Here is a 13,246-nt window from a genome sequence, read left to right as displayed (position 1 = left end):
AATTCTATTTACCCCTCCATACACACAGAGAGAGATTCTTTCTCAACATTTCATGGATTATTACCTGTAACATAAACTAGCATCTCCTGAATGTACAAATCCCAGGCTGATTCTAGGCATATTTAACCTGCAATTCTAAATACACCTGACTGGGATTACAAAAAACAAACAAACAATTTCCTGAGCTTTCTTGGGTAAAATGTTTTATCTGATTCTGTGCAGATAATTTATTTCTGAGTAATACTGCTTAGAACTGCTTAGAAACTAATTTCTAAAGCCATCTTAACGACAAAGGCTTGTGGTGCTTGGTGGACTTCCCTTAACTATTGTGTGCTTGGGAGTGAAATCTTAAAAAGATCCGTAGCAAGGAAAACTAATTATAAGGTAATCTAACGCCCCGCTGCTGAGGAGCCTGTCTTGCAGAGCCAGTGGAGTATCCACCTTCCCCAAGAAGTGTGGGCTTAGGATCCGAATCTAAGAGACCCTCACGAGAGGATCAGATGCAAACGTAAAGTTCCCTTAGCAACCGCCATTGGTGTGATGGTGCGCGCGCTACAGAAAAAGAAAGGGTAGTATGGAGACAAAATAGGAGGGGCGCGCGTAGTTCCTCCCCATCTAAGATATCAACTGTTGAACAGCACTTAAGGGAGGCGGGCTTGATAGAATAACAAGGATGGCTTCTCTTCAAAGCTGAGGTTCACATATCGAATTGCGCTGCAATAGGTGCTGGTGAGAACTAAAGCTATCACAGACCCAGCCACGCATCAAATTCTGGAGAAGAATAGGGAGGCTTTTCCCTTCGCTTTGCTGTGGGTGCACAACACAGCTGCCGGGGAAGCGTTGGCATGCCTTCGAAGCAATTGGTCCAGCCGCTCCGGAAAGTGGAAGGATCCTTTGCCCCGCCTGAAAGATAGAGAGGGGGAGAATCTGGCCAATTTTTGGACGCTCCTATTTAAATGGAAATGACGACTTCCAGGAGTTGGAGGTCATTCAGCGAAATGCTACAGATAAAACTAAGGCCGGGTTTTTAGGCTGCAGTCTCAGGAGACTTGCTTGTCTCCAGAGAGCAAACGCTACAGGAGAGAAGGCCGACCCACAACAACAGACCTCGGTTTCCAAGGAAAGCAAACGCCGGGCAGAATCTGGCTTAAAGAGCTTTGAGAAATTGAAGAAAAGACCCTTTTCCGCGAGGGAAGTTGGATGGCACTGGGAAATGGGCAGTCAGAGAGAAAAGGGAAAGAGCGCACCTCTCTCGGGTACTCGCTCTGCCCAGATAGAGGAGAGCGGCCTCGGACGCCTCCTTGGCTTCAGTTGGGAAAGAAAAGTTGCCGAGCAGCGGGATGGCAGTGCGCGCAAACTGCAAGTGCCATCAGAGAACGCGCCCGCACCGGACTAGAGCGCTTCTTAGCAGCCTGCATTCAAAGCTGGACCGTGGCTGCTTTTCCACCGCTGGACTTTCCTCCTTCATTACTACTACCGACACTGACCCTGCCGCCTTGCTGCACAAAGGGAAGGAACTTTTGGGCAGCCGTATATCTTGCTCTTTTCTTTCGGCAACCGGCTAAACAGCCGATCGGGGTTTCATCGGTTCCTCGGAAAACGTTATTCGCTGGTTATAGTATGCATTTCTCTGCACATAGTGCGTTTATTAGGAATTGCGTCCTATGAAGCCCTATTCTCGGCTCGGCAACGCCTCTGCAGTTACTTCGCTTTGGGGAGAAAAGGAACGAGCGTGGAATTCGACTGCGTGAGCCAAAGTTGCCACGGGATCTTGAGAGAGGTCGCTTTCTGCTTTCATAGGAGGCAGAGCCCGCTACGGTCGAGAGGAACTTTCCCCAAGCGAGTTGCTTCCGGCTGCGCTTTCGAAGTAAGCCTACTTCAGTGAGACGTGTAAGTTCTGGGAGGTGGCTAATGGAACTTAATTTCCTTCTCTGCCTAACGCAGACTAGGTATCCACACCTTCCCTTTTCCCAACATCTCCGCAATGAAGATATTTCCTTTGAGCCTCTCCCTTCCCGGCAATCACGACCGAAAGGGAGTTCGGCGTCGGGATGAAAGTGGTCCGAAGGAGACCCGGCCGACGCGGGCGAGTAGCCCGCGCCTGTTCTTGAGAGGCGTCTCTGGTCTGGCGACCCAGGGGGTCGTTATCCCACTCCGCGCCTGGAGAAAGGGACGAGACAGGTGGAGATTTGGAAAGAGACTCCTCCCGCTGGTGGGGGGGGGGAGGAGGAGGGAGCGCACGCAAGTCCTTCCCGGTTGCCCCAGCGCTTTGGAGCAGAGGCAGGAGAGGAGTTAGCTTCGGCTTCATTCAGCTTGACAGCGAAAGTGAAGCGAGCAGCTGGCGACGGCCGCCCCTCCCTGAGAAACAGGCGAGGGTGCGCGCCTCTGGCCTCTAGTGTTGCCCCCTCGCCTCACTCTTCGCAACAAGGAGCGGAAGAGTCTGTCGGACCTGCCTCTCCCTTCTTTTATTTTAAGCCGGTGTCACTCGCGAAACCGGAGAACTACGGCTAAGCAAGACAGCTAATTAATGGCAAGCCCGCCAAGATGCGGTTCTAATTCCTTCGGCGGCTTCCCTAAGATAGAGGCAGGAGAAAAAAAGAAGGAAATAAAAGAGAGAAAGAGAAAGCAAGCAAAGAAAGAAAGGGGGAAAAAAAGCCCGTTCGGAGCTTAACACAAGTACTGCTTGTGGACGTTGCTCTCCGGGAGAAAATTAAATGGAGGCTAGCTGAATGCAGAGCAGAAAATTACTGAAGATAGGCGTGATAATGAATAGGCCGGGCCTGGCAATGAGGGGGGAAAGATCCGTGTGGTTAGTCCACGAAATGAGGCGGTGAAGAGGACTTGGCTAATTGTTCGCATCTTGTAGCGGCCGGAGTTGAAGCAGGGGCGGGCTTTTCCATTCATTTCCCTGGTAAATGTGAAGCGCTGGCCAAATGAGCGCGTCTGCAATCTTCCGTGTCTGGCTTTTCATAGCCAGGTTGCGATTTTAATTGTTGCTAATATAGCTTATAATGAAGCTAATGAGGGGAAATTATTGGACAACTTTTATGCGAGTGGAGCACAAAGTATGCATCGCTTATATTTCTTCCCTTTTTTGTTGCTACGCGCGAACATAGACACACGCGCATAATTTAAAAGGCAACATTGAATTAAGTTTGAAACGTTTCCCTTTCCCTCTCCTCCTCCTCCTTAGAAAAAAAGCCTAAACTTTATTTGATTCTGTGAACAATAAGGCGGAAAAGAAAAAGATGGATTTTGCTTTCCCACGTGAAAATTCTTCTCCATAAATAAAAATAAATAGAATTTTTTGCAGAAATTATTTAAACATATATTCGGGGTGATGAATGAAACAAAAGAAATCCACTTCCCACTTGTATAAAAAGGAACGCTGACTAAAAATTAAGCTTATTGTTGGAATATTTATTTTCTAAAACTAATTTTGCACAATCCAACAGCTGAATTTAAAAAAGGCATTAACAATGCAGTGAGTGTTATCAAAATGATGTTATCTTTTTAACTTAAAAGGAACAAAAGGTTATTATTTGGGGCAATTAATTTGACTCTGTTTACATTCCTTTTAGTGCATTTTATTTTGCTTTTGTACTGTAGGATTTGCAGTCTCTCCAAACTTCATTTAGAATGCTTCCATTTAGTGGTTTTTCAAAATATATAAGTAGAAAACAAATCTTACTCAGCTCACTTGCATGTGTGTATGTGTTTATGGATGTGTATATGTATGTATATATATAAATATGGAATGTATGGAAGGATCTTATCAAAATCAATTCCGAAAAATTGAGATCTGTTTCAACAAAAATAATTGCAAACACTAAAATTTTATCTATTTAATAAAAAGTAGTAGCTATATTCAGTTAAGAATTCTCTCTCTAGCAGGATTAAAAAATGTTCAAGTGGACAATGAATAAATAAATTCTAAAGCATGTCATCCCCCTTTTTTTGTTTTTGTTTTATATTGATGTAGAAAAACAAGCTGGAACTTTTGCTTCACCAGGCTCAGGAAGAGAAAGATACCACCAAATTTATCATACTGACACTCCTCTCCATTGCTTGCATTTTGGGGGTCCTTATGACTTCTGGAGTGATCTACTGCCTCCGCCATGGCTCTCATCACAAACTAAAAGAGAAGTTGACAAGCCTAGGCTCTGATCCCAGCTCGGATGCTACTGCCACTTATCAGGTAAAAGTGACTTTCTCCACTCTATCAGTTCTTTGTTTTTGTTGGATACTTAAATGTTATTTATTATCCCGCAAGTGAGGGAATGTTGCTTTTATTTATTTATAGCTGAGGTAAATATTTTTCTTTAAACAATACCATATTGGGAGTTCTTCCATTAATATTCCCCGATAGATGTAACAGCTTTTTATTGCTGGTTATTAATCTTGTCTATTTTTGTAGCTTGCTGTAAATGTGTCTTTAAGCAGAAACATTAAAAGATGCAGTTGAAATGCCTCTGGAAAAAATAAGATTAATATGTAAAATTTGTCATTGCATAGTAAATATTAAAACAATCTTTATGATTTATTAGGCATGGATAATGCACTTATTTGAAAGTTATCTCTTTTTTCTTTTTGAATCATTGAATTCTTGAAGGTCTGATATGAAAATAAACTTTGACCTGTAGAGTTGTCAGTTTTTCCATTATATTATATTATGGAATATAATGTTGATACATTTATAGAAGCTAGAAAAGTTAAAAACAAGACTATTTTATTCTGGGAACAGTGGCACTTAATAGGTTGAAAGCATGAAAATAGATAAATCTTCTGCAGTAAATTATAAACAATTTAGGATAAAACTTTAATGTTTCAAAAACTTTCTGAGAACTGAAACTGTTTATAATAGGCAGTCCATATCTTTTACCTGCATTGCTATATAATTAAATAAATCATATAGTTATTCAGCAATGGCTATGAAACTTCTTTGATATTTAAATGCTGAAACACATCCTTAAACAGGGAATTGTGCATTCAGATAATGAAATATTTTAAAAACTTTTTGTTTAAGACTTCCATTACATATATTTATTTTTTATATTGTGTTGTCTGAAAAATGTACAAACTTCCATATTCCATTATATAAGAGCATAAATTTAAAAAATCTTTAAATATCCCTCTTTCTCCCTCTAATTTCTCTCTTTCTTAATTCATATTTTAAACTTGTACTATGTTAGTACAAGTTTATTATCCAATGACATTTTCAGTAATAGTAATATATCCAAATAAGTGCCAATTATTACTGTTTCAGAGAAAGAGCCCTTAACTTTAATTCAAAGTATAGAAAGAAAAATAGAAATATAATGTTCAGAGAAAATCGTATGAAGGGAGAAGACAAGGAAAAGAATTTTTTTTTAAATGAAGCTATATGAACTGAAACTAATACTGAAACTACATATAAATAATAATAAACAATTAAATGTACAATTCATTTGGTGAAAACTTTTTAGATATTTTTAAGATATATTTAAATCAATATAAAATCTTTTTAGTAATGCTGATAAAATTAGTAATTTGAAAGTAATTATACTTATTTGTGATAAAGGAATAACAGAATAACAACAGTTCTGGTTAATAATATCTGTAATTAAAATCTTTCTCTTCCAGCAGGAAAATTGTTTGAGTTTCTGGGAATGACCTTTTTGCTATTTCTCTTGGGCACACTGGTTAAGTTGATATTGATTTTATAATGAGTTTGTATTGTTTAATAGGAATCTATATTCCAGATGCTAAATGAAATTTAAGCTTTAATTCTTATATTTTCATTTATTCTTTTTAAAATTGCTAAACCAAAATATAATTCCATATATTTTTCTTTTTTTTAAAAAAAAAGTGTTTTAATACTATAGTCCTAATTGTGTCCGCTCAAAGGTAAGTCTCACTAGATTCAACAGGGTTTAATTAGAGGTAAATGAGAATAGGAAGTGCAGCCTAGATCTAATAAATTTTAATTATGATCTTGAGTTTTCCTAATATCATCAGTGTAGTACCATAGCCATTAATTGTTAGAACAATTGTGATAAGGGAATTGATTTGACAGTTGGAATTTAAAACTGTATTCGGAAAAGGACTTGATTCTCATCTTTGGGAAGCAACCTAATTCTGGTTTTTGAATTCATCATATATAAAACTCTAACCAAATAGTGTTATAAAACTTTAATGTCTATTTTGTCTTTACCACATAGTAATTTAATAACTCCTCTGTTTTTTTGCTCCCAGGTATAATAAGTGCCAAAGTTCCATATTGTGGATTCTAGTGAACAATAATCCTTTCTTATACATTAATGTGATTGTTTTGCTCACTTTCACAAAGAATCTGTGAAAATATTGAGAGAATAGAAATTTCCCCTTCTCTCACCTCATCAAAACAAGTACAGTACAACTTCATGTGTTCAAATAGCCACAGGGAGATCATTCAAAAGATTTTCATAATTGGAAGTTTGGATTAATGGGTGTGCTGTTTAGTGTGGCAGAGTTGACCTGGGGCTAGAAGAGTGACTTAACAGTGTTACAAAGAACACGGAAAGCTGGTGCTTGTATAATAGGGTTTCTATCATATAAAGAAAGTATTGGTATGGGTACTCATTTTCTAATTTTGCCTGGGGGTGTTAAGAGGGAAAAGCTTATTAGTCTTCGAATAGCAGGAGAATAGCATAGAAGCAATCCTTTAAAAAAAAAACCTGATTTCTTACTAGTAAGTTTTTACTGGCTGATCCTAAGTTTATCAAGAATTACCCTTATTGATCTAAGAAACATTTACCTCTGAAATGTACTTACTGTTCTGTGTAGAATAAATATTCCACATACAACTTTTTCCTTTGATCTCTCCCAGTAATTTACTGATTTAATTAAAATTCAGTTAAATATTTAAATTATTTTTTCCATATGATGAAAATCAAATTGAAGATAAACTAGGTATATTTATCTGGCAATAATAATTGTAGTGACTCTCATTAAGACGTTGAATTAAAGAAATCAGCCAATTTTCATTTTTAAAAATTAAGCCTTCACTATCTTTAATCTTTATAATTCAACCATGGGCGTTTAGTTAGAAATGATCCCTTGGCAATAGTTAGAAGATATGATCCATTTGAATAATTGTGCTACTGGCAGGAGAAAAGGGAGAATAAACTATTGTAAATTTTTTGCCAATAAGAGAATATTTGCATGACCATTATTTAACATTTTATTTTAGGGTGAAATCAATGGTGAAATATCAACTAACGCTAATGTGCATATGAGCTCCTGAAAGCACTTTGCAATAAAGGTGGAGCTCGCATTGACCCTAGTTATAGAAAAACATAATACATATGATGAAACATAAGTCTGTGTTGCACCAATTTATATATATATGGTATGCTTTGGCAACAGGATCCAAAGCATTAGGATGTTGTTAAACAAATCAAATTGTCAACCATTGAAGAACTTTTCAGCTATATATATTAAAATATGAGGTAAGGTGAATTATCAGTTGTTTTGAACATTTGAGATTGTATTTAGGGACTGAAGGATTGTTAGCTATAGTCATATAGTTTCAAATTTTGTTTGTCTTGATTATTTTTATTTCTGAACAGTACTCATAATAGATGCATCTTATTTCTTTGAAAAAATGTAACTTGATTTCGCAAGTATTTCTTTTGTGTCCATTTTATATAGTCATATATAATAGCAATATATTTAAGGCAGCATCAGAATCATGGCATTAAAACAGATTCTTTCTACTCCCTTTGTTTTGCTTTACTTGTTTGTTTACTGTGATTGTTGCTGCTATTATGGCTTCCTTTCAGTTACTATAAGTAGTTTAGTATCCTGGGAATTCTATTTTCTTCTTTGATTTTTGGGGGTGGATGATGAAACCACTAAAATGTCTTTAGGGGATACTTGATATTTTACAGAATTGAACCTCCATATATATATATAGAAGCCATATGATGATATGTCACTGTGGAGGTAAAGTATTCAAGCATGGTGTACAAGGGGAACAATGTGTAATCAGTAATAGTGATTGCATATTTTCATTGTCATTTATGTCATCGGTGAGCAATTTAATAATGAAAGTGTGCATTGATGACTGCTGCTCTTTAGGGATGCTCTATTGTTCCAAGAGCTGTTTATATGATTATAACTGCACTATTCCTTTTGACTCCTTCCTACAAATTACTATGCTGGGCAAGATGATAGCCAATTAATTTATTTGCTAGATGGATAGGTAGGTTGGTAGGTAAGTAGATAGAAAAGTAGATATATACATACATATTTACTTTCTAGAAACATTATTAGAAACATTCATTAGTTAACACAAGCTCTTTGAACATTGGGAATTATCAAAAAAATATTCTTCCTTTGAGGAAGATTAATATTTTTACTAAATAACATTATGCTGAATAATATACGTATCTTTATGTTGAAATACACCAGTTGCTTTAGGACTTTCTTTACTTATTTGAGCTTAGTAACAGGTTACAAAACTTGACTCAAATGAATCTTTGCTTAACAAAATTGTAAGACCTTCCCTTATCAAAAAAATAATTGATCAAATTTACTTTTAAGTATTTTGGATGCTTTCCAGTCAAAAAGTTGATTATCTTAATAGTTCCTGCTTATGTATATTATTCTGCTTAATATTGCATATTGTTTGTGACAAATAATATTTAGGATGATTCAACCAAGAACAAGATAGATCTCAAGGCTTGTGTTTATTTTTTTTGTCCAGCTTCATTTGTTTAAGTTTATGAATCATAGCTCTTACATTAAATAATTCCATATTCCTGTAGGCAGCTTATAAATATATTTTAAAACATCAAAGTGTTCAAGTGTGCATGCACATATGCATTGTAATACATATTATACACACACATCTGCTTGCTCTAAAATAGAATAGAAACTTTATAGGCAAGTGGAATCTAATAAGCTATATAAAGATAGGAAAAAAATAAAATTATTTTGCAATTGCATTCAAATCACCAGGCAAGTTCAAATGGCCTCTGACAAGCTGGTATATTCAAAAGGCTGAACACTTTAATGTATCACTTGGAGAATCGCTCTAGCTTGCGAGACCTGTCGAATATTCCATTATGAATGTACTTATAGATCTATGGAGCTGCATTGAGTGGAGTAAGAGGAGGAAAACTGAGCATTGATAAGAAAAAATGGTAAGATTGGGTAGATTGCCTCTTGGATTTTTTTTTTTTATTACTGAACTAGTGTATTGACTTAATTTTATTCTGTCATTATGAAAATATCTCTCCTAGTCCAAATGACAGAAAGGAACTAGTATAGTTGTTATACTTATTTTTATTATACTTATTTAAGTTAAAACAGTTTGCATCTTTTAAAAAAAATCCCCATATGTCTGGGTTTTATAAAAGTATAAGTCTATGATTAATGTGCAGTTATAATCCAGATTAGAGTCATCATATTAAGTGGGATAGAAACAAATGATTAATTATTGTATGTGCTGCTTTAACTATACTAATGTAACTAAAATTAAACTACTTGCCTGAATCAAAAAGAAGCATTACATTGAATGGTTGGTCATACTTATTAACAGTGTCTGAAGCTGATGTTTAAGTAAAATCTGTTGGTATGAAATTGATCAGACCAATATAGCTAAAATACTAAAATACAGTGGGTTGTATTTTGTTCATTTATATTGTGTTGTAAAAATGCTTTAATTTTTTATGCTTCATTTTTCATGATACTTATCAAAAGCTTCTGCCATGGTGAGTAATATCATTATTTGAGATTTGCAATTCTAAGATATAAGGCATGCAGAAAAAATATATCCTTAATAATCCTTAATTATATCCTTTGCAATTCTCACAAAATTCATTTTCCAAAGTGTTTTTAGGATTAATTTCTCCTAATTTAAAATATTAGCAACCGAAAAAGAATTGCAATTATGCCTTTATTGGTTCCCATACTAAGGATTTCTTTGTGTAGTTCTAACTAACCAGTCTGTTCTAATAAAAAAAAAGTGTAGAAGAGTAGGTTGTAAAATGATATTTCACTGTGAAAAACTGAAATGTATAAAGAGAAAAAGAGAAAGAAGCAGCAAAGAAAATTGAATCAGATATCTTGGGGGGGGAGACATATAGTATTGGATATACTATATAGTGTATATATTATAGTAATTAACCTCAAACTATCCATCTTCTTTACTTTATATATTTATTAAATTGGTGAATGCTTGACATGTCCATTCAATACTATATTGTTTTATGGAGCTAATAAATTGAAACAGTGTCATGAGGAAAATGAACAGGAATAGAAACTGAAAAAAAGACTATTAAATTAAGGTAGTATTCATGACATTTCAAGCTTGCTCTTAAAAACACCCCTGGACTTTGCAGAAATGTTTATAGTCATGAAATAAACTTTTCGTATTTAGACATTTGTGTTTGGCCTACTTTTTAATGACAGGAGGAGAAAGCAGCTGGTGCTAGACATTTTGGCACTTTTCTTTTTCATTCCTCGAGACAAGCCAGAATAGCCAACACTGTCCTGGTTCTAAATTATTTTGCCAGAACTGTTGGGATTTTTTTCTGCAATAGCTGTTAGTCTGATTCTAGCTTTCATTGCAGTATAGGTTCATGTAAGTCTCTTGCTCAGTCTTTCTGACACAAATGGTTAATTGCCTACCTAGCCTCATAAATGTTTCAGGATCTGTATTACCAAATGATAGGAATTTTGACAGAGCCAAACAGTTGGAGTCTGTATATATGTAACACCTATTGCAAGTGACTCAAACGTTGGGATCACTGCTCTGAACCTGCATATTGCTGCAGGCATGTAGAGTATACTTAATGCTATATGTTTTTACCTTCCCCAAAATTTTCTTTCTCTGGTTCCCAGTGCCTTTTGCTTCTCTTCTAATTTGCCCATGCATCCTTTCTACGTAACATGAGAAACCTGAAATGCATGTTTTGATACCGGAAAAAAACTCCTTTCATAAGATTTTCAAGGCTCTGAAACTGTATGAATTGTAGGCTTTTTAAACTATTAAATACAGATAAATAATAACTTACTTTATAGGTATCAGGTTTTTTTTTTTAATGTATGTTGTAATGTGTGAAGATGTTACCATCTTTCTTTCTCCTCACCAATTTTGTGGGTCCCATTGCTATCCACTAACACTTCACCCAGGAATGCCACTTCCTACATTGAACAGCCTGAGCTCTTTTCGTATTTAAAAGTTTTATTAGTTCAATAGTATACAATACAGTGAAAATACAAAAGTAAATAGTGAAAAAGGCAGGGAAGGGAAAAGGGAATAGAAAAATGAGGTAAGGAAGAAAAAAGAAAAAAAAAGGCATTGACTTCCGACTTCCTTTGGTGCAGCAAAGTAGAGTATCAACTTCAAACCTCAACTTTTTACTTTTACAAAATAATATAAACTAGCCATTTCAATAACATCAAGTCTGTCTAATTGATAAAACCCAAAATCAAATTTTCATTTTTTTTTAACCTCAAGCACGAAGTCTAGAAGCGGTTTCCACGTGGAAGTAAAAGTGTTCATATTCTTTTCTTTAATCAATACAGTCAGTTTAGCCATCTCTGCTAGCACCATCAGCTTTTGTAACTATTCCTCCGTTGTGGGAGTCAATGTAGTCTTCCATTTCTGAGCGTAGAGTAATCTTGCTGCTATTAATATTTATAGCATCAAAGTTCCATATTTTTTTCCAGGTCATTGTCCATTAGCCCCAAGAAAAAAGTCTCTGGTTTTCTTTCTGTATTCACTTTAAGAATTCTCTGTATTAATATTTGAATCCTACTCTAATATTTTCTTGCTTTATCACACATCCACCATAAATGGTAAAAGGTCCGTTCTTTACCTTTACATTTCCAACATTCATTTGAAATACCTTTATATATTTTTGATAACTTGTCTGGTATTAAGTACCAATGATACATCATCTTGTAAAAAATTTCTTTTAAACTATAATTTAATGTAAATTTTAATCCTTTATTCCACATATTTTCCCATTGTTCAAGGATTATATTGTACCCAAAATTCCTTGCTCATTGAATCATACAATGTTTTAGTTGTTCATTTTCCAGATTTAAATTCAATAATATTTTATACATTTTAGCAATAATATGTTCTTCACTACTGTACAATAGGGTTTCCAATTCATTTTTAACAAAATTAAACCCATGATTCTTTTTATCTAACTTAAATCTTTCTTTCAATTGCATATATATAAACCAATGGCAAACATGACCTTCTGATTCTAGCTCCTCCTTGGATTTGAGGGTAGGCTCACCCAAATTAAGAGATATTATTTTACCGTAAGGTCCACCAATTTGGTTTCATCACCATCTCTTTTCTTAAAAAAGGCTTCTTATGGGGAAACCCAAAATGGCACCTTTGTAGAGAACCAGTGTGGGATTCAGATATGTGAACAACCAGTTCTCTGTGTGGATGCCACTTCCAGAAGTCCATTCTGGGCCTGGACAACAAAAAGTTAGCTACCGGTTCTGCCTAAGTGGTGCGAACCAGGTGAATCCCACCACTGTAGAGAACCTTGTTCTATATTTATTCCAAATTCTCAAAATGGCATTCCTAGTAAAATGGTTATTAAAATCAACATTTACTTTAACTTTGTCATATCACAGGTAGCCATGCCAACCGAACCAATTCATAGCCTTCTAGGTCCAGTAACTTCTTATTCTGAAGGTTCATCCATTCTTTTGTCCAAACCAAACAACAAGCATCAAAATTCAGTTTCCAATCGGGTAAGCCCAAACCCCCATTTATCAGCCTGAGCTCTTTTTAGCTCTACCCTCCTGGAATATCTATCTGTAGGCTTGTTTCTACCTGTTTTCGGTCCCAAAACACCATAGGAATTCATCTGGGAAAAGTAAATCAAACACCTCTATTTGTTTGGATATCTCTGCCAAATCTAGCTCTAGGATAGTCGTAACTCTGTCTTTTGTTTAATCACATGATACATGCACAGCTCATCTAATCATCCATTCACCTGCCTCTTGGTAGAGCCATGCCACAATGTTCAAGGTACATTCTTTTATATTTTTACATAAGCAGTGTGCATAAAATTAGTAAATGGACTAGGCTTAGCTGTTTAGTATTTTTTACTTAAGGCTTAATATAAAATTTGGCATCTAAAAGGATCTCCAAATTCTTCACCTCATCATCCTCTTTATGAAGTTTCAGATTGTTTATCAACCCACAAATTTTTATTGTATGAAAATAATTTAATAAATGTTA

At 35.5% G+C, this 13,246-nt stretch overlaps 1 protein-coding gene across 1 annotated transcript in view; it reads left to right on the top strand.

Annotated features, from left to right (window-relative positions):
- PTPRN2 (protein tyrosine phosphatase receptor type N2) overlaps positions 1-13,246 on the top strand; it is a gene marked incomplete at its 5' end in the record, with an annotated part of 573,168 nt that overhangs the window by 413,292 nt on the left and 146,630 nt on the right. The window contains one exon of the mRNA XM_039345638.1: positions 3,983-4,198. Within this exon, the coding sequence (XP_039201572.1) occupies positions 3,983-4,198 (216 nt within the window). The remainder of the gene's footprint in view (positions 1-3,982; positions 4,199-13,246) is intronic.

The sequence above is a fragment of the Crotalus tigris genome, unplaced genomic scaffold (genome assembly GCF_016545835.1).
Source record: "Crotalus tigris isolate CLP2741 ecotype Arizona unplaced genomic scaffold, ASM1654583v1 scf7180000017969.2108049, whole genome shotgun sequence".
Taxonomy (NCBI): Eukaryota; Metazoa; Chordata; class Lepidosauria; order Squamata; family Viperidae; genus Crotalus; species Crotalus tigris.
This window is presented reverse-complemented; position numbering and strand designations above follow the sequence as displayed.